This window comes from Charadrius vociferus, unplaced genomic scaffold (assembly GCF_000708025.1).
Source record: "Charadrius vociferus isolate BGI_N301 unplaced genomic scaffold, ASM70802v2 scaffold198, whole genome shotgun sequence".
Lineage (NCBI taxonomy): Eukaryota > Metazoa > Chordata > Aves > Charadriiformes > Charadriidae > Charadrius > Charadrius vociferus.
This window is the reverse complement of record NW_009649951.1, coordinates 3,445,868-3,467,607: the sequence shown is the minus strand read 5'-3', so window position 1 is coordinate 3,467,607 and position 21,740 is coordinate 3,445,868. Positions and strand designations below refer to the sequence as shown.

At 35.4% G+C, this 21,740-nt stretch overlaps 1 protein-coding gene across 1 annotated transcript in view; it reads right to left on the bottom strand.

Moving 5' to 3' along the window:
- The window catches only part of CNTLN (centlein, centrosomal protein), a 185,215-nt gene that overhangs the window by 53,435 nt on the left and 110,040 nt on the right, over positions 1–21,740 (bottom strand). Inside the window, exons 13-18 of the mRNA XM_009891515.1 lie at positions 18,276–18,325; positions 13,181–13,272; positions 9,749–10,269; positions 6,998–7,172; positions 4,052–4,145; positions 3,182–3,405 (exon numbers count right to left, since the gene is read on the bottom strand). Of these exons, the coding sequence (XP_009889817.1) occupies positions 3,182–3,405; positions 4,052–4,145; positions 6,998–7,172; positions 9,749–10,269; positions 13,181–13,272; positions 18,276–18,325 (1,156 nt within the window). The remainder of the gene's footprint in view (positions 1–3,181; positions 3,406–4,051; positions 4,146–6,997; positions 7,173–9,748; positions 10,270–13,180; positions 13,273–18,275; positions 18,326–21,740) is intronic.

Here is a 21,740-nt window from a genome sequence, read left to right as displayed (position 1 = left end):
CCTGCTGAAGTAGATTTACACAGGTACTTTGCAAATGCCTATGGCATTCCATTAAGAAATGTAGCTTTTCCTGTGACATCATCTGAGAAACACTGGAGAACTGATGCAAAAGATACTGTGGTTCTTCTGAGCAGTGGCCCTGTGAGTAGCCTTGACACGAGTAAGGTAAGCACTAATGACTTAACCTGCTTATAATTTTAATTTTTCTTGTTCAATATACTTTGTCTGAACTTTTGCAACAAGAATGACACCTTCAGCATAAAACTCATTATAATTACTATGCTGTATGCAATAAATACGCTCTTCTTGTACGCAGACACTTAGTGATAGAAATGAGTTGAGGGAGGAATAAATCTTAGAAAAAAAAAAATTCCTGGATTTTCCAACAATTATTTTCAAACATTTTTCTAAGAAACTAAGGAAATGCTAAATCACTTCACTTCTACATTAAGTACCAACTCCAGCTGTTATTTCTATACATTGATAGCAAAATGTAGCTACTGTACTTCAATACAGACGGTCTTGACTCAGTGTTGAAGTGAGTCCTTGGAGAATGCAAGCTTTGATTCTCACATGTGCAGTCACTTTACAGTCATTTTTGCAGAAATATGCAAATAATTGCTTTTGCAGAAACAAAACAAAGCAAGAAATCTATATTACTGCAAAGAGTTTATAAGGTCAAACAAAAAAAGAACTTGAATGCAGCATTCTGAACTCCTACAAGCAGACAAATATATTTATACATACATGTCTGTGTGGATCTTCAAGAAAAATACACAAAACCATACATGTACATGCATTCTGAAAATCAACAGATGCCAGACAGTCCTTAGGTTGTATGAGCTGTAAAATCTGTCTCAAAATAAACATCTGGAACATTTAAGCCTTAAATCCAAAGTCGATCTTCTAGTGCTAGATTCCTTGGGGATTATAATGAAGGACTGACTGCACAAACATACGCCCTTGTCTGCTAATGAATTTATTTTCTAAGCTAAATTCAGGCAACATGGCATCTCGTCTAAGCCATGATGTTAACGTTTACAGTTGCTAGAATGCTATACTTAGACCAGCATCACAAGTTCACTCTTAACGTAGAACTTTATGATTACATATGGAAGCTGATTTTTGGATATCAGTCATTTTATCACTCTTGCGGTGTTTAAGAGACTCCCTAAATTCAGAGACAGACTCAATCTTTTAGGTTTTCATGGTTTGTTTGCTTGTTTTTTACCTTCTACCTGTGCAAGAAAATTTTAAAATCTAAAGTAACAGAAGCATTAAGAAGAAACAATGATAACAGTGTTCTTGCTAGAGAAAAAAAATAGTTTTAAAAAATGCCATTTTCCTTGCAATAGCTTAAAACTCACTTATATACAGTATTTCTTATAAAAAACACAAAACACCACACACACACCCCTCACCCAAATGTGTGCTTTACAACCATTTGCTCTGTCTGAATCACGGTTCTGTCTCTAAAACATGCATGTACCCTGCAGTGACTGTGTAGGTTCTTTACCTCCTTAATTTTCACTTGGCAAGTAGCCCAAGCCTCTGCTTTAAATTTCCCACTTGGTAGCACTAGTATGGCACCTGAAGAGTAATTAGTTGTAAGAAAGGGAATTTGAATTGGTTGCTGAGAAGGAAAAAAATGTGCATGCCTAATAAAGATTTTTCCTTGAGTACTTGCAACCCCATTTATTTATTTTTGCTTAGAATGCACCACCCTTTAAATAGACCAGTGACCATTTTTTTTTCCTAAAACCTTCCAGAAGAACTAAGTGAAGGAAAACTGGCTTGGTTTTAAGACCATGCTATTTCACTTTTATTCAGTCTTTTACATTACAGTAGCACTTATCTTGACACAAATTTTGCCCCCCCCCCCTTTTTTTTTCTTTTTTTTTTTTTTTTTAAGTTTCTTTAAAATGGCCTTTTTTACTTTATTTCTCACATTGCTCTCCTATGGACACCTAAGGTGTAGTCATCTGGGACAGCAAATCATGAAGATGTCTGAGCAGGCAGAATATTTTACCTAAATTACACATATAACTCTCTGTGAAGTTTATACTGTCCATGAAACTTTACATTATGATACTGTTTGTGAGATAGGCATATCTCCATTGGTTCCAATGACCTTGGAAACTCTTTTTGAACAATTCATTACATATATATAGTTATGCAAAATGAGTAACAGAAACGAGGTTTTCCCTCCTCTAGAAATTAGCAGTTCCCCAGCCCTAAGAAAGAGAAAAGTGCTGCTTCTGAAACTGCTTCTGCCTTCTGTGCAAAGACAGAAACACAGAGAAGTTTGAGGGGGAGGGGATTTGATTTCTTTTTTAATGTCTGCCTCCTTCCAGCAAGTCCATCTGTTGTAACACTATAATTCTGGAAGCAGGATGTGTGTGTGACCAACAGGAGACAATTACTGCAAAAGTGTTTGTTGATTCAGCTCTATAAAGGGCAGACCAATCACTACAGTATGAATAGAAAAGAATTCCAGCTGAGGAGCTGCATATAGATTAACACAAAATACATATATATAAACGAGAATGGGGAAAATCAGAAAGAAGTAATAGTATGGGAAAGGATTAAGCAGGAATTTAAGAATGAAGTAGGCAGAAAAATTAGCATTTTTGGGGCTGTTAACCAAATAGTTTACTAGTTCTTATTTTCATAAATCTTGTTCTCTAGCTTTCCACCTTGACAGAGAGAGATGAAATTAAATAGATATGGAACTGGTCTTATCCCCATTCGAAAAAAACTCCAGTTGCCTTGAGCACTCCACTTTTGGGGCGTATGGAGACAGTTGGTTTCTCCATAACTGACTGTTCTCCACAAAGGAACGGGTGCTAGTTCACGTGGACTGACCAGATTCTTGTGAAAGTCCCTACAGGCTAAAAGTGAAACTTCCCTTACCCATTTGAACACAGGTAAAATGGCAGCTCAAAGACTTCTTTTTCAGAAAGAGTAATGAATTGGGTTGATACAACAGTAAATCGGGCCTCAGTATCATTTGTACATCATAACTGATTCAGATTCTCCTATAAAGCATGATAATGTATAACATTTCATAAGTTTGATTATAACAAACTAAAGAGACAAATATCAATGTTATGAAAATGTCACAGAATTACAACACAATTAAGCTGAATATTGTAAGACACCATAATGAAAAGTACTTTACCTCTATAGTCAGTTTACTAGTTTGAAGTCTCTGATCAGCCAAATGTAGCCGAGTTGTTAGTTTTTCATTGGTTTCTTTAAATCCCTTCACAGAAGACACTGCTGTCTTTTTTTCACTCTGTAAAACAGCTATCTGCTGCTGCAATGACTTAATTCTTTCCTGCAGTAGAGTAACAGAGTATCCCGGTTTCTGGACAATGATATTTCTCCTTTTTGTTCTGTTCACTAAACATAAAATGGCATGTTACTAAACTGACAGATCATCACAAGTAAGATGATTTTTGATTTTTCTGTGGCCCTTCAAAACATTGTTCTAGCCTCTAAAATATTTCTTAGTAAGCAAACTACTAAATTAATTCAGTTAACCTATACGTGCTCTATGTTGCTCTTTTTCTGAAGTGCCAACATTGCAAACTCAACACAGACTTGGAAGTTAAATGCGGCTCAAGTTTCTGATCAGTATTACTGGAAATAAAGGCTTTGGTGTCTTGTTAACCACTTTTTTTTAAGGTCTAAGCCAAAATATTTTTGTTTCATTGGCTGTGTTGGCTACAAGGGGCAAACAAGAACAAAAGGTAGTGAAAAGCTTTATTTTAGTCAGTAGATTGAATAAAAGGGACTTAGTAAAAATGGAGTATATTTTAACTGTGCAAAAAGATGCTGTTTGACAGACAGTCAGTTTATATATGACAATTTCACTTTAAAATAAAGAGCTAAATCTTTGAAAACATACTCGTGCAAATTTAAACAAGCAAATTCTGCAACAGCATATAAGTGGGTTTATGAAATATAGAAGAGGTTTTGGAATATCAGACAGGAATGCTTTGTCAATCTTACTTATGAAGTTGCCAAAAAGATATAATATTCCTACCTTTGCTTAGAATTGATGGATAAGATGTTATGAGACAGCAGATCTTCTTCCTCTTGGAAGGTAACTTTTCTAGGTCTTTACTGTGTGAAGGGCCCTAAATAAAACCACAGAAGCACAAAGCTAGCAATCCTTCATTATGGCACACCAACCACAATACTCCAAAGTTTTCCAGTTTGGATTGAAACAACAAAAATTACTTCAAATAATACAAAAAATTCTAATTAATTTTAATTTGAAAATTAGTCTTACCACATCAGCCAGTGAAAAGTACAAATTTCTGCCTTTCCCATCAAATATAGAATGAATAATAAACTATTATAGGTAAATCATAACCCTTTCCAAAGAATCCTAGAGAAAAATGAAGTGTCTGCTAATGCCTATTTTTTTGTTTAGATAAGATACGAATTTACTTGTAGGAAAAAAAGATGGTGTGTATTACTTGAAAGCTGCCAATATCTTATTTTTCAAGATATTTGAGTGAAAATATAAAGGAATAGCAGTCAGTTCAAAAGGAGGAAGATCAGATTAGGCACTGAGTTGTAACTGGAAGATCTATGAATATATATATGAACATGCAAATAAAATCCCTATGTTCGTACAGGGTTTAACAAAAGTCAGCTGCATGCCTTTTAAATATCTGATTTGAAAAATCAGCTATTTCCAGAACCTGTAAAATGTTCAATGACAGAAGCAGAGGCTGAAGAAGAATGCTGCTTGCCATATGTATAATGAAAATGTTCACAGCATGGCTTACGCCAAAATCAAAGTACTATTTCCCTGGCCCTTAAATGCTTGGTGTATTTTGAAATACTTTTGTTCTGTAATTCTGCAACATTTCTTCAATTTTTGAAGTTTTCAGTTTGCAATTTCTATGCGATACCATGCAACATATTTCTGAAAATATTCATAAATAAAATAGCTATTCATCACATTTAAAAGAGTAAACAACAACAGACTATTATTGAAGGACAAGAAATAGGATATGCTAGGAAAAGAGAAAAGAAATGTAAGTGCCGACTTTTCAAACTAAAACCAAAGCAAAGGAAAACAAGCTCTTGTAGGTCTGTCTCCTTCGAGTAGTCTCTTAATTATTTTATTCCATGTCTCAAAGACAACAATGCACAGTACTAAGCCCCTATCAGTACGACAAGAGGATCCTACAAACACTGAAGACGCAATTGGATGACCAATGCTAGTCAGAAATGGTGACTATGTGTTACAGAGAATTGAGCAGATGATGATCCATGCCTGCAGTAAAAAAAGATGGAGATCTCCACTCTAGGCCACAGCTCTGATAAATGCATGAGTTGTAAGAGAGTGCCAATAACTCTCCTGATGCTGCACAGGGTATTATATATTTATACCACATTGGGCAAAACCAAGAAACTCCTTGTGTCATAAATGATCTCATCTCCAACCCCAGGCATAGCTCAGGACTTAGGAGATTTCTCTAGCCTCTCTTTGTATGAGAATAACACGACCCAGCTGGAGTGTCCTGAAATCCTCAGGAGGGATTTAAGATTTCTGTGAAGATTGGTGTTCCCAATTGTCAATACTAAATGTTTTTGCAATGCTATTTTCTGTACTCACAAAACATGTTTTCAGGTGCTTTTCCTGCAACAGGGGACTTCTGCTGAAGCATAGTTGCCTGCATAGGGCTCTTGTGTATGCTCCAAGTCCACCAGTCTGTCACATACGTGTATCAGAATATGTCTTGTGTTTGTCTTTTCCAGCAGCAACAGAAAGTAAACGAAATATAGGCAAACAAGAGAGGTACTGTCTGTGTCTACACTACCAAGAAGAGAGACCAGAGCCTCCTAGATTCCCTGCCTCGTATATACTTGCTTAGGAGCAGCAGGAGTAGCACACTGTCCGATTTTCACATATATCATATGCACCTCCTCATATTGTGTATTCTATACCAACAGATGGTTGCAGAAGAATTCTGCAGCTTTTCTGCCAGAAAAGTAGATCTTTTGATGGAAACACACAATCAAGAATAACAAAACCAGAGTTTGTATTTGCTTTAAAATTTTGGAGACTAAGAAAATATAACCTGTTTTCAAACTCTTTATTATATCACCATACATATCAGAATTCCAAACTAGTTTTCTAAGAGCAGCAAGTTTTTCAGTGTTTCAGTATTCTGTTTCTTGGACTAAGAAACAACAATATCTGCTTGTGTTTTAAATTCCACGAAGTGAAGTGAATTATTTGGGCAAACACAGGAGGGAAAAAGTATTAGACACTGTTCAAAAGTCAAAAAATGAGTCATCTGTTACAGATTGTATGGAGCCTCTAAAGACCTGGGAAACGACCAGCTGGCCCTCTTCTGTGAGAAAACAGCATATAGATGTTAGGAATGAGGCAAAGCGTTCGAATCCCAGACAATGAATGTAAATGGGCTAAGAAGAAGCTAAAAGCCCACTTTTCTCTAGACAGAATCTCCTGGACAGAGATGGAGCCAAAAGCTTCTTTCTAAGATGGAGACAACTCTTTCTGCGCACACCAAACGAACCGAGAGGTGTTGATGCTTGATTAGTCAGCACACCATTTTGCTAGGTGTGGGGTGGGGGGATGGGGATGTTGCTGTTTCCTTGTTACGGGTCAGGTCACCCTCTTCTGTATGACTTTTCTGATTTGAGAGAGATAGGATGTCTGCGGCACTCTTAGTCTGAACTGCAAGACAGCAGGACTAGCTTATAGCAGCTTTACAATTCTTTAATCAGCTTTTGCGCTCCTGACACTCCCTCCAAATACACTTGCAGACTAATTGTTCAGAAAATATTCTAAATGATAATGAAACTAGCCATTGAATATCTGGAAGCAGATTTTCTTTTCAGCTTATAGGAAGAGTCAAATTAATTAAGAGCGGAAGAGCAGTGATAATACCATTAAACTTTAACACTTTGCACAGGAGAACAAAACAAGTTCTGTTATATATACCTTTTTATTACACTGCTGGTTTTTGCCTTCTAAATGAACAACGTTGCAGGGCTTTTGACTATCTTGTATTTGCTTTTTTCCGTGTTGTTTACTTCTGTCTGGCAGTGGATCGGTGTTTTGCACTGTTTTCATAATTACTGCTTCCAAACTTTCAGAAGTTGGTATTTCAGAGTCACTACAACAGTACATTCAGGACAACAAAAACAAAAAGCTAAACATTAAAAGTTCCAAACAGCCAATGCTTGAGCATATAGAATATAGCACATGCAATAAAGGAGAGAAACAAATATAAAATCCAAACAGTACTAAGCTGACTTATTCAATAGATGTTTACAAATACGATAAAGAAGAAATCTCTGAAATTGTCTTATCAACTTCTACCCTGTCAAATGGAATCTCATTCTACAATGCTCGGAGGTCTGAGACTTTAACAGCTTCTTAAAGGACAGCTTTTGTTACAGTCTACAAAAGTGACACATGAAAAACTACTTGATAGTACTTCTAGTCTATGAGTGGCTCAAAAAGATACACTGTTTCTAATTTCCTTCATTTTCACATTTGATAACAAAACAAACAAATGCACAATACTGCATAGCATTTTGTTTCAATTGAACTTTATTTGTAGTATTGACTGAGACAAACTCAGAAATAACACTTTAGTGAAATCTCTGCCTAGCAGCCCTTTGGAGTGCTTTTAAATTTTGCAAGCTTGGTAGTCCTTCTACTGAAATAGCCTGTCATGCAGAGAAACTGGACCTGAAACTTTCCTTCTACTTCAAAATTTTCCTTAAACTTGCACTCAATGTGCTCTTAATTTCCAGTTTTTCGCTGCCTTGCCCCAGATTACAATTTGTTTTCTGATATTCAGTGAAGCTTATCTTAAAACTTGAAGTCTTGGATATATCATTTTCTATACCATCAGCAGCTATTCATTATCATTTGTGCAAAGAGATTTGTGAAGGAATCCCTTGACAGAAGGTAATTTTGATTTGTTACTTTCTAAGCCAAGACATTTAAAAGGGGACAACTGAGTTCAAATTAAGTTGCACCATCATAAGAATCAATGGTTTAGAGATGGTGGCTACTTAACCAGAGAAAACGCTTCAAATTGAAGAGAAGGGTTCATACAGAAACATGTTTGTACTTTCCAAAACCTGTCCTGACACATTGGCATGTCTTATTGACTGATAAGAACAGAAATCAATGTAATAGTTTGAAGGTGCCACAGTAGCACAGTATTTCTAACTATGTACACATTTCCCTCACCTGAATCATTTAAAGAAACATTCTATTTAGAAAATGGAAGGCTTGAATCTAGAAACTCAGAGACAGCTACTAGTGAAAAAGAACAGTAGTTATTGATAAGTAGAAGAGGGAACTAAAAGAAGATATTTCCCTAACTTGTTGAGAATGACACCTTGAAACACCACATTCAAAAATGTTCACTATTCTACATGAATTCCCTAACCCAATACTTGCACAATTATCAAAAGTAGTATTTATGGCTAGCCATGACAACTGAAGCCGTACAATTACTTTCCACTTCACTTCAAACTCAAATTGCAATGAGAATTTGTTCGCTCAATGTTGTTCTTAAAAAGTAAAACATAGTAAATTAAATAAAAAGCTCACTAACTGCAACAGAAAAACATGTATGTTTTCTGTAAAATCAGATATGTAATATCAAATTAAACAGAAAACCAAACAAGCTTTACATTAATGATAGCAAGTGACAAATCACATGATTCCTAATTTGTTTTCTCTCTCAAGACACTGTGGTTCAGGAGTCCCCCATTTTGCATGAGAAGAAGCCGCAGAAGGGCTTCATTTGCCACTGTTGATTTGCTCCACGTGGCATTTAAAGCCAACATGAAGCCTACAAAGACAATTCCATTTTCTTTACTCTTTTGTCACCTTCTCTATATTTTGGGTAAATACCGTCTTGAGACATTTCTTTGCCTCATTTTTAGGACAAAGTATTGAAAGACAAGGTGTGATACCCATTTACCTGGTGTCTTCCTGCTGCCTCCTCAAGTATATGTGGACAAATAGAAGCAGAAGCAAAAATTCTAAACATTTATGAATCTTGCCAGTGCAATTTTCTGAGGACCTTGTAACTCATGACTGCGACTTTATGCAGTAACAATTACCTTTAAAGAACTGATTTTTAACCATCATTCAATTAAAGTTAGCACAATGACTGTGCATAAAACATACATGAAATAATTAGTGTGGATGGTTCTTAATTTAAAGGATGTTAAACAGCTTGTAGACATCTGCTAGCAAGCTGAAATGGGTCATTCAAAATTTATCTAACCAAATTAAGGGGAAAAAATGTTTCTCCTCCCGGGTCGGCATGTCACAAGATAACTAAACCGACTTAGTAGGCTTGCCTGGGAATCCTTAGCTGTCAGTGGTGAATATGCAAAGGGCCAGCAAATTAAATCAACCTGCCAAACTGTCAATTTCAAGCCTCATGACTGCATGAAAATAGCATCACTGGAAGAAATCAAGCATTGCCTTCTTTTGGGTTTCCTGGCACCTATTCAAATACTCATGCAGTTGTGGCTAATTTTGCATGCAAATTTCAGTCAATAAGCTCAGAACAAGACCTCCCAAGATATTTCAAAGGATCTGACAGTATTTTTTTTGAATACCAAATCAACAGTAGTTGAAATTCAATCTCCATTTGCTAGTGCTTTACATATGCACAGTGTCCCCTCTACAGGGCTAAGTTAATGAGAGCCGTACCTGCTTTCACTCACATCCTCCCAGCCGTCCTTACTGAAGTTCTCAAATACATTACTCATAACCTTGATGGACTGTTTGAGAAAAGCTCCATGATGTCCCAAAGAGCTCTTTTTCTTGGCTGTTTTTAATTTAACCTTGGTGCCTGTTATCTTGCAATTACATTGCCCAGAGGTCGCCACTGCTTTGGCTTCTTCCAGCAAACACTTCAGCTCCTGCACTTGACTCAGCAAATCTTCATTTTCATTTCTCAACCTGTTAGCTTCTGCCACTTGCTTCTTCAAAGAGGCAGCTTCATTTTCCTGCTCATCAATCACTAACTGGAGTTCTGCTTTGTCATTTTTTATTTCACAAATCCTCTTAAGTAGCGTCTCCAGCTCTCTTTCTCTTGTGTCTGCATCTTCCTTTTGCACTTTCAAAGATGCTTTCAAATAATTTTTCTCCTTTAATAAGTCTTTATTTACTTCTTTCTGTTTCTTTAATTCCCCTTCAATAGCTTTGAATCTTCTTTCTAGTTGTTGTACCTAACAAAAGCAATTGTAGCATTTATAATATTTCAGCCTACCCAGTAGGAAAAAACCCTATGTTTTCAAACGTATTTATAATATGACAATAATATTACATTAAGCACAAGGACAAAAGCAATCTATAGTCCTTAATTTAAAAATAATTCTAATGTAGTGCAGATGAAAACATTTTAGCTGCAATAATACAGCTGTTGAACAAAGGGCAGATGGTAAAAGAAGTTAAAATTCCAGGCAAAGTGACACAGAAGTTTAAGTATGCTAATGAACCTTCCTGATGCATCTTGAGCTCATTACTGATTTGGTTATACATACTAATTGAATTTAAAAAAACATTTTCAGAAGAAAAACTATTTTGAAATACAGACAATTTTGCACTAGCTATCTAAATCAACAAGTTATTTCAAGTGTTGTAAGTACAGAAATTAAATATTAATTTGATCTTCAAAAAACCCCAAACAAATCATAGCCAGTGATATCAGAAGCTCAACACCTAAACAGTATGAAGGCTGAAATGCATTTTTTATTCACAGAAAGAGAAAATATATTCTATTCCAATGAAGCCACTTTACCAGCTTCTTGTATATAGCTTGAAGAAGCATATTCTACCTATATAGGATGCATATATTTGGTTTGTAAAGTCCTTTGAGGTTTACACATATTCAAGACCACTAGCAATAAACTGAATCTCAATGTTCTTCTGGAATATTTGCCTAAAGTTCCAACCAATCCCCACAATTTCCAGAGATAAGGGGCAATTTTAATTTTAGCACATACTAAACTGAACATCTATTCTGTGATATTTCCCCAGAAGTTTGCAAAGGGCATAAGAGTGAGTTTTGTGCTCAGTACCCACTTAGTCATTTCACAGAAATATTTTTGCTTGGTTTTGTACAAGTTCCATCCCCACTCTCTCACAAGTGGAAGTGCCAGGTGCTCTGTATTTTTCTGGACATGGGTAGAAAAGACTATTTCTACCCATGAAGAAGCTACAGTAGAATGTACATGGCCAGCTTCAGCTACTCACCTTGTAAAATACAGCCAAATTCCATCACTTTGTAGCAATACAAAACGTCAAAACTTGCTCTGACATTGAAAATATTGAACCCATAGTATTATCTCAATAAATGCTCAATAAATGCAAAACATGTTTTTGCAAGGACATTTTGCCAATGCATTTAAATTATTTTAAAACTTATGGAATGATTTACAAAGTGGGTACTACAGATTTGATTCAGAAAAATGAGAGGTCCTAATGTACAAAGTAAACCAGGGCAAGAGCTGCTCAAACTTCATATGCATTCGTGAATTTGATATTGAATTTGTGAGTATGATAGTAAACTTTTAATATGCATGTCTACCCATTACGACACTCCTTTATGGAAATTCATAGCACTCCCACAATGAAGAGAGATTGCCTTAGAGCTACATAAACACACCGCATAAAGTTATTGGGTGAAATTAGGAATAAAAGGGATTTTTCCAAATGCTTAAAGGAGAACAAGGTTTATGATTAAAATCATAGGTTGCACTTTCCTGCCCAATGGCAAGGAGTTAGACCAGTACTTTTCTTCAACCACCTTCCTAAAACATGGTTCTACTATTATTTTCTCACTTCTTTAAAGCAACCTTTTGCGCTCAGTAGCACTTAAAGTCATGTATGACAGCTGGAAGGAAACAAACAATGAATAGCTTCTACACCTATCCCTAAGGTACCATCATAACTCTGTATATCCATAGAGATAAAAATTATGTAGTACCTGGCAAACAAAATTATAGTTCTGAAATATAGATGATAAGCAAGCATAAACTCTGTGACATTTCAGATGGTAACATTCATATTATTTCAATTATTCACTCTACCTTAAGATAAATCAATGTGAGCACTTCCTATTCTGTGTGTTATTATTTTAACATGATGTTTGTCATTCAGTAATAACGAGATGACAGCCTTCATTGCCTGACCATATGGCAAGTGTTACAAGTATATGCAATCACATCATCTGCTGTAAATTACCATACTTCCTACAAGTTAATTCACAAATAAAAAATAAATAGACATACCCGAACTGACATTCAAAGTTATAGATTTGTGTTTATTCAATTTAAGCATGCTTTTAAAGATTTATAAGTAATTAAACAAATATTGTTTTGCAAAATGACAAACAAAAAGCATGATACTGTTTGAAGAATGTCTTTTCTTTGCAGCAAACAAAACATATGGTAAAATACAAGTGAGCCCTCTTAAGTGAACACCTGTTAACATACTAAACTACTTGTGTATATTACAAATATCAATACAAATAGCAACTAGTTAAGAACATCTTGTTACTATATGAGGTAAGACATGTAGAATGTTGAGCAGTAAAGATTAAACACTCATCATATTTGCTAAGTCAAATAATACTAAATGCACATGGTACTATCTTGTGAAGAGTGATAAACCCATATATGTAAAAAATATTTGCATATGCAATATTGTGCTAAAATTTAAATATAACAAAAGGTGGATTTATCACTATTACGCATCAACTTTATTCTGTAGCAAGAGGTCTGTGGAGATTAACACCTTATATCATGTAAAGTTAAACACTCAGCCAAAGAAATGAAGTTTTCTGAACTTAGAAGCGGTAAAATTCTAAGCGTATGTTACTTCCAATTTAGACAATTTGTTAGTTTTTAACATTATACCTCTAAACATTCTTTTCATTTTCTGACATTAACCATGTTTATCTCACATGATACATTAACAGCTAGTTCACTGGAATTCATTTCTGACACAATTTTGGAAATTGATATTTTTGAATTAGGAGAGGAAAATCATGGCCTAAATTCATGAGAACTGGGTTTTACATATATGTATGATTCTTATATTAAAATTTAGATCTGTTTGCTGAGGTTGGTATCATACCTTCTGTAATGTCTGATGTGAAACTTCTTTCATATTCCTCTTTGGAGTACTGTTCTTGACACCATCATCTTCACTAAGTTTAAAAAGTGGCTCTATCAGAAAATAAATAATGCGTCTATGTCAAAGAACAAATAAAATACATTGTGACACCTAATACTTCACTAAAACAATACCCAGACATTTTAAGGAAATGCATTCTTTACTTCTGCAATTATTTATAATGTAGTCTATTTTCTTGACAAGCCTTTTGGTCAGTTTCTAAAGACTGACCTCTTTTCAAAGTGTTCTGTCACATAATTATGAATCTTCGTAGCATCACAGTATGTTTTTTTCAGAGTACAAGCTTTTCAAAGGTACAATAGATCCGCAGGTTAAAGACGTTGTACTTTCATTCTGATTTTTATTCTTTTATAGACTATTCCCTCTATGCCTTAAAAGCAGAAATCATTGCCTTTTTATCTACACAGTCACTACCAGTTTTGTTCTCTAGGTCTTGTCCCCTGCTAGGAGGATCAGAGTGATTGGTGAACAAAGCAAACAGTAACAGAATTAGGATGGATGAAAACTTTAAACTCCTTTTTGTATTAAGTGAAAGATCATGTACTTCACCAGATAAATCACACAAATCATTCCATTGTAATACTGTGAATTCATAACAATGAGAAATTAATACAACAAATGAGAGTGAATATGACTCTGAGCATCACTTTTAGAGACAGATATGCACTTTAGGTACTAAAAGTCCTACAAAAATAGACAAGTTAAAAATTAAATCTATTCATAGAGAAGAATGCTAAGAAAAAGTTTAGAAGTACTAACATGTATGGTAAATGTAAGATGTAAAATACATTGTGTTTAGATTTGAACAAAGAGCTTAGCATTCACAAATTGTCCACTTCTCACAGAAATGAGCGATTACACACCTCAGAATGACTTTTTCTTAGAATATGAAATATTATGTCAAAGAACAAAAAATCCCAATACAGTAAAACCACCACATTATTCACATTTCTTTTCTTGCCTTATTCCCCCTAAATTAACTTAAAGAATTAATTTTAAGGGATAAATATCTGTGCTACATCGTAGAGGTATGCTTTAGAAGTATCATTTCAAACTACGAGCAGACACTGCAGGTCACTTAAAAACTTTTGATTTATAAACAAAGCAAATGTAGAAGAAAACAGTGTTACTCTCTGTAGATTCACAATCCTCTTGATATAAACAGTGACTAACAAGTTTGTTAGAGTGAATTAGACCTTTCTTTTGTCTTTGGAACATGTCATGGCCAATTAATACTTCTGTATTCATGAAATAAATGGAACACTATTCTAAAGATAATAAAAGCTGAAAAAGGTAAAACTATGCATCTGGGGAATATGTACCTTTACCTTGATATTAATATGTTAGTTCCCATGTTATTTCAGACTACAGTCCCCCAGCACAGTGGTACTGCATACATTTACAACATTCTTTAAGTAACACACAAAGATAATATGAACATGCTTTTCATCTTTTTCTAAATATTCACTCATTTGAATGTCTGCTGTAGCTTTTATATCAGCATTTACTGTACTCCACTGAAAAGAAAAATGATTTCCCATAGTCAAAGAAACTGATCAAAGCACACAAGGTGTTATGTTTATTATGTGGATGTATTAAAATACAATTTAAAACTCTATCTATAAATAAACATATTATGTGCAGAGAATAAAGAATACCACTACAAAATAGATAGAAAAGACTATACACGTTCAGTATTATCACAGAAGTCACAAGCAACCTAATTTAAAGAAAAGCCAAAGGTCACTGATGCATAACCCTTTCTATCAAGCAGAAAATAAATGGCCTATTCAGCCCCCTTCTCCCCTCCTCCAGTCTAATTGTTATGTAATTGTTCAAAGGAATTGGTTAGGGAGGCAATGAAAGAGCATTGCCTCTAACTGTCTGTCTGTCTAGGAAAGCAAAAAGATTCATATCAGTCTACTCAGCAAGACATATGCTCTACCCATCATACTCCTACAAAAAAAACAACTCAAGTTCTCTCTCAACAAATAGACCCACAAGTCATAAACCCCACCATCCTCAGTCATCAAATTACCAGGGTCTTACAGAATTGTATTTATGTCTGACTGAGAAAAACATGGGTAACTGCCAGCTTTAGAATGTAATACTTAATTCCTAAATAATAGTCATCAAATCTGACGATGAGTTAGTTCAAAACTGCTGCCAAAATGGTACTCGAACTATGACACTACAGGTCACTATTAGTATTTGCAGACAGCCTTCTTACACAGAGGAAAAACTATCAGTTTCAAAAAAAACAGAGCTGTATGTTAGTCACTCATAGAGTACCTACATGAACTAGCAAAAGAATGAGATTTTTGCCTGCAGTATGCACCAGGTGAAGGATTCCCCTGACAGACAAGAGGTGCCATGTTGCAGAAAGCCCCCGTGTTACTGACTCCAGCGGTAGCCACTCATGCTCCTAAAGATGTGCTAATTCTGAAACAGCCCATGGGAAAAAGCACTGTGATGACCAGAAGAAGGGAATGCTATTCTCACACATTAGCTGGGAACATGGTAGATTCAGAAGTTGTCTCACAATGAAAGATGCCTTGAAACTGCCTCCTTGAAGAAATAGGGGGCCAACAGTTTACCTTCTTTTAATAAGGCAGTTGCTATTTTTCTGAATAAGATTAGATGAACTTACTTTCTTGCTTTTGGAGAGAATGGCATGGGTGCCTGCCAACACATTCTTTACATTCACACACAATGACATGAATAGCATGAAGAGTGAATTTGTATTTGATGACCACTGGAAAATAATTGGCAACGGTGAAAGAGAGACCTTTGAAGACTGAATCAGAATGGAGAGAAATTGGAAATGGCAGGAGCGGAGTTTCCTTTTCCCCTGATCTCCTTCATCTTTGACCAGCAGGGTTTGAAAAACGATACGGAAGAGCAACAAAGCTGTCCAGTACTTCCTCCTGACAAACACAACTCATATCTAACCAAGCAAGAGGACAGAGCCTATCTTTTTTAACACAAGGAAGCTCAGCCGCTTTTTTCAGAATTTATCCCTTGATGTTAGAATACCTGATGGAAACAGGTACCTGATCAGGTGAAAGCGAATTCCAACATCATTGATGAGTAAATTCATATCAGGTTTCCTTTTAGAAAAGAAAACATACTTACTAAGACTGTGAATGAAGTGTATTTAGACCGTATCAAGTTTGGACTCAGGAAATTACAGATAACAGACCTGAGGTTGTACTTTTATTTGGGAATAGGAAAGCATTTAATACCCAATTTTAGGGCAGAGGGTGTTCACACTTTCTTAGTGCGTGAGCAAGGATTGCTCACATACTTGCATTTATGCTCAAAGTTGGGACATCTATCTTATGTTGTTATGGTGTAGTCTTCTAGAAAATGTCAACCAATTGATAAAGGTGTCCACCATACTGCAATACCCTGGGATTTGCAAGGGGAATAACAAGGAAATTACTTTTTATAGATGGGATGAGCAACTATTTTTTTATACTTCAATTGGTAGAAGTTCAGAAATGAATGGAGTCAGTTCAGTCTTCGGTGCTAACAAAAAGTGTTGCTTAACACACATCTTTGGATTTGATTTTGTATATTATAAAAAATATCCTATTCATCTAAATGATACCTGTAACAACAAATGCTGGAAAAGGTAAATAAAATTTACGTAACACATTTCAGTAGTAGTTTAACCCTTTTCCTCAGTCTCAATAGAATCATCAACAACCATCATACCAATAACCAAACTGGAAGTGTGTATCCACCCACACAGTTTTAAAAGAGGATATGTTTTAATCTGAAAAGATAATGAAAAAGAAGGAATAAAAGACTAATTGTTAAAGCACTAAACATGTAAAGAACTGGCAGTTTCAGGGATCTGACTGTTTTTTTTGAAATGCATGGTTATTGCTCAGCAGGCCCTCAACTCCTTCTCACTGCTGGTTGCCTTTCCACTTCTCTCTGTGCAAAGACTCACTAAATTGGCAAAAACAAAGAAGTGTTTTATAAAGTCCGTATTTGAAACCTTCACTAGTTCCCTTCAACTCTGTCTGGGGCTATGAAGTAACACACAAGAAAGCAGTAACTCAGTCTTCAGCAGCTGGATATTTCCACTTAGTTTTATAGATACTATAAAAAAATGAAAATAAAGAAGTAGCCAACATTATCACCAAAAAAAAAAAAAAAGAAAACTGCCAATAGCAGAAAATTGGGATAAAAAATGTTTAAGCTTTATTTCTAAGCACATGCAGAGTACTTCGCTAAGTCTCCTACTCCCTTCTTTTGCACAATACTGTCCATAACAAATTCACCACAGATGTGACACCCAGCTAGACTGTAACTATGCACTCTTGAATACTTCTCTCAGGCCATTCAGGAACAGCAAATAATACAAAGAATCAGAGGAGCGATGGAGAGGCAATAGTAATATATCACCTATCTGCCTGACAAAGATCCATCTTCACAGAACCATCAGCTACTGTAAAGATTTTACAGATATAAAAGAAGATATTCACAATCAACTCTTTTAAGAGTTCCACCATTTTGATTTTCTTTCGAATTCACATAATTTGTGATACTACTATTAAAAAAAGAAGTCTGAATGAATAAGAAATTTCTGTATCACTGTATTTCAATATTGAAAAAAAAACATTTCAGATTCTGGAGAAAGCTTCATAAATATATAAACGTGTTTTAGATTTTAGACATATGTATTTATATACATATACATACATATTTAAAACATAAAATAATTAACTGATTTTGTATGTAGGATATACACAGAAGATGCAAACATGTTATTAGTGTATATCTATATGTAAAAATTGCCATTGATTTAATAGGTATGTGGAAAACTTAAGCGTCAATATACTTCGAAATAAGAATACATATGGCCTCATGCTTACAAAATACACATTCAAGCAAACAAAATTCACCTTTGGAGAGAAAATAACCTTAAAATTAATATTTCTAATAGACCACACATATAAAGCACTATACCTTCCCTTTTTTTTGTTGTAAATGTGGTTGAACTCCTGTATTGCGAACTTACCAACAGATTGGTGTACTTTCATCTGATCCAATTCTTCTTCGAGATTCAGTCTACAAAGGAGGAAATAAAAAAGTAAGAAGCACAGAACAATCACATAGATGCCACTAAAACCATTAAAAAATTAAACCAAAACCATATCAATATATTACTAGGAAAGAAATTGTCAACATCCAGGAATTAGTTCTATTGACAATACTTCGCATACTTCAAACATTTGCCATTTGTACTACAGCTAATTAAAATTCATAAACCTGAATTTACAAAATTCAGATATAATGTTGTTTGTAACGTATACTGTTTCAGATGGTCACTTTTAGGTAAGAAAATACTCGAAACGAAAAGCAGACCGTTTCGAGGTGGAATCCTGTTGAGAGGGGAATAAGTATTCAGTCTCAGGGGAAACAACCAGCCAACCTTGTGCAGATGTATCTTACCATTCCTGTTTTTACAGTGACTATTTGAGAAACTTGCTAACAAAATTTCTCCTCCCCTTTTCCAGCCTTGATTTACTACTATATTACTACTATAGTTTATTCTGTAATATCAATCAGCTAAGGTCTGTACAACAAAATAACTGAATTACTGTTTTTCATTTTATTAAAATCACATACAAATAAAGTTTCCAGGCTACCAATGCTAAAGTTTCAAAGTCAAATTGGGAAATGCTAGAATGAAAGACATTAAGTTAAATGGTTAACTTAGACTTCTTTTTTCTGATACAATCTTTAATTGCACACTATTTTAGCAGTAAGATCCCCACCTACTTTAGCTTAGGATTCTACAGCACATAGAACATAGGGCAGTCATTTAATATGCAGATTTTGCTTAAAATATAACCTCCTATCCTATACCAATACACATTGTTCTAGCTCTGTTCTGAAGGTTGGATTTCTAATTTCCTCACAGCCTTTTATGATGTACTCTGAACAGCAGCAACTAACTGCTTCGCAGGAAACTGACGCTTTACAAAATCCCTCTGAGATAAGGCACAAAGAAAATCAGGCCAAAAATATCTGCTAACTTAAGGAAAGTGTTTTAAAAAAAATGGCCTTTCAGTATACACAGTATTTTAAGGCACTTTATATGTTTAATGCATCTCTGACACATCTGTAACTCTAAACATTGCAGTTGACATCCCACAGTCTCACATGAAGTACAAAGAAAATGAGAAATGTGAAAAGTTAAAATAACTTGCTTTGCATGACGCATAAGACTCCAGCTATTTTCAGGATCACTCAGTTGTCTTCTCAGGTTCACTTTTATTGCTCTTCTTTCATTCTGCATGCCTCAGTCATCATTGACTTCAATAACACAGACTACAGTGGCCTTTACCTCCACACTGTCTTAACTCCTCATAGCATGTTCACTTTTTGCACTGAATGGCAAAATGCTTTCTTGAAAAAACATTCTCTGTTTATGTAATTAAAGGCTGTATTCAACACTACGTGAATACAAGGGAGAGAATTAAGGATATTTTAGAATCCTTCTTGCTTGAACCTCTATCTTCTGAACATGTTATTTTTCAAATTAAAAAACATTATTTGAATGAACGCACATTTACATGCATACATATATACTCATACTGCCTCCTAAGCGACAAGCATACAATGATAATTGTATAAGATTTTTAAAAGAGTTAACTTTTACATAAACATTTTTTTAGGGTGATGAAAGATATGCAGAAGTAAATAAATTATATGAAATAAAAAGGGTAGGTTTATAGTCTGAATATCTGAAGCACTTCCAAATAAATTCATCTGTGAAACAGTCCCCAACTGAAGTTATGATATATCTAAGCTGGAAATATTTCAGGCAAGCCTAGACAAGAAATTACAATGTGTAATGTAAGACCCAACCTATACAAGTCAATCACTGGCTTGCATGAATGCTAGAATTGCACAACTAGGTTAGACCAGCCCTGGGTCCATCCATCACCAGTGCTCTGTCTCCAGCAGAGGCAAAAGTAGATGCTACTCGGGACAGAGCACAAGCCTAACAGTTTCTGCAGTCTGATTCCAATTTTCCATCCTGAAAGGAGCACATAAGCACTACCTTTTGTTTCCTCTGCTTTAACTGGCTCCCTGTTGCTAAAAGGACCTTTCCTCCAATCCCGCAGGAATGGAAGTTCTTTATAACCTTTCATGTAGAGTCTTGTCAAAGGCAATTGGAAAATACAGGTCAGATTTATCCACATGGTTACTGTCACCCTTCTGCAATTCCAGCAGGTTAATGAAGCAGGATTTCCCTTTGCAGGAGCCACACTGATGCTTCCCCAACAAAGCTGTGTTGATCTGTGCTCAGTGATCTCTCTCCCTCACCGGCTTTTCTGTTTTCTTTTTTTTTTTTTTTTTTTTTTTTTTTTTTTTTTGCCATCTTCCCAAGTGTGGAAGCAGTCAGGCTCACTGGTCTGCAGCTCCCTCTGGAGCCCATTTTGTAGATGGGAGTTACAGTGGCAACCTGCCTGTCAACTGGCACAGTGGCTGTTTACAATGAGGTAACACTTCAGTAATTTCATACTTCAGTTTCTTCACACCCCAAGGAGTGTGAAGATATTAACAAGATATTAACAAATAACTTACCTACTTGAATTCATAATTGCTTTACAGTTACTTCCAACAGATCTCACTCTTTTGATCTATCTGCTACAAAGAATACATGAGTTGTTGGCATCTTCTTAGCATCTTCAGCAGGGAAGACTGATGCAAAGATTCACTGAGCTGTTCTTTTATGGCCTTGTAAAGCCCGTGTATCCTTTTACACTGTTACCATTAAGCAAACCTACAAATTTCCTAACTGGCTTCCTTTTCACTTGATTTAAGCAAAATTCTACTATTACAGCTTAAGCATCTTTGAAAACCACTCTTCAAGAGCTGTTTTAGACTTCTCAACTTTCCACGTGCATTTGTCCTGCCATTGGCTTACCTGTTCTTACCAATGCAAGCTTAAGTTTTGAATGCTGATCTTTTCTCTGCAAGGGCCACAAAAATTTCCCCACTGAGTCTTTACAGAGAGCTTTTAAAGACTTTTTTGGGGTGGGGGTTGGTTTATTTGGTTGGGGTTTTTTTAATTTCATTTTTTTAATTGTAGCACCTATTTCAACTGGGTTTCAGCTACAGTGCCTTTTGTAACAGTCTCCAACTGTTCATACGATTTTTGTAATGCTTATTCTAATGTTTGGGGTGTTGGAGGTTTTTTGACAAGTTGGTTCATTTCTATGTGGTTCCCTTCCTGGGAAGTGAATATCCCCAGGCCAATTGATTTGGTCCACTCTCTTCTGCTAGAATAAAAGAATAAAAGGAGAGCAGGCAACAGTGCATACCTTGAATTTGGCAAGGCTTTTGAGATGGTCTCCTACCTTCTTATTGTCAGATAGTCGAGATCTGAATTGACAAGTACATAAGGTGGCTGGGAAGTTGGCTGGACTGTTAGGCTTAAAGGGTGACGATGGTGTGGAGTCCAACTGGC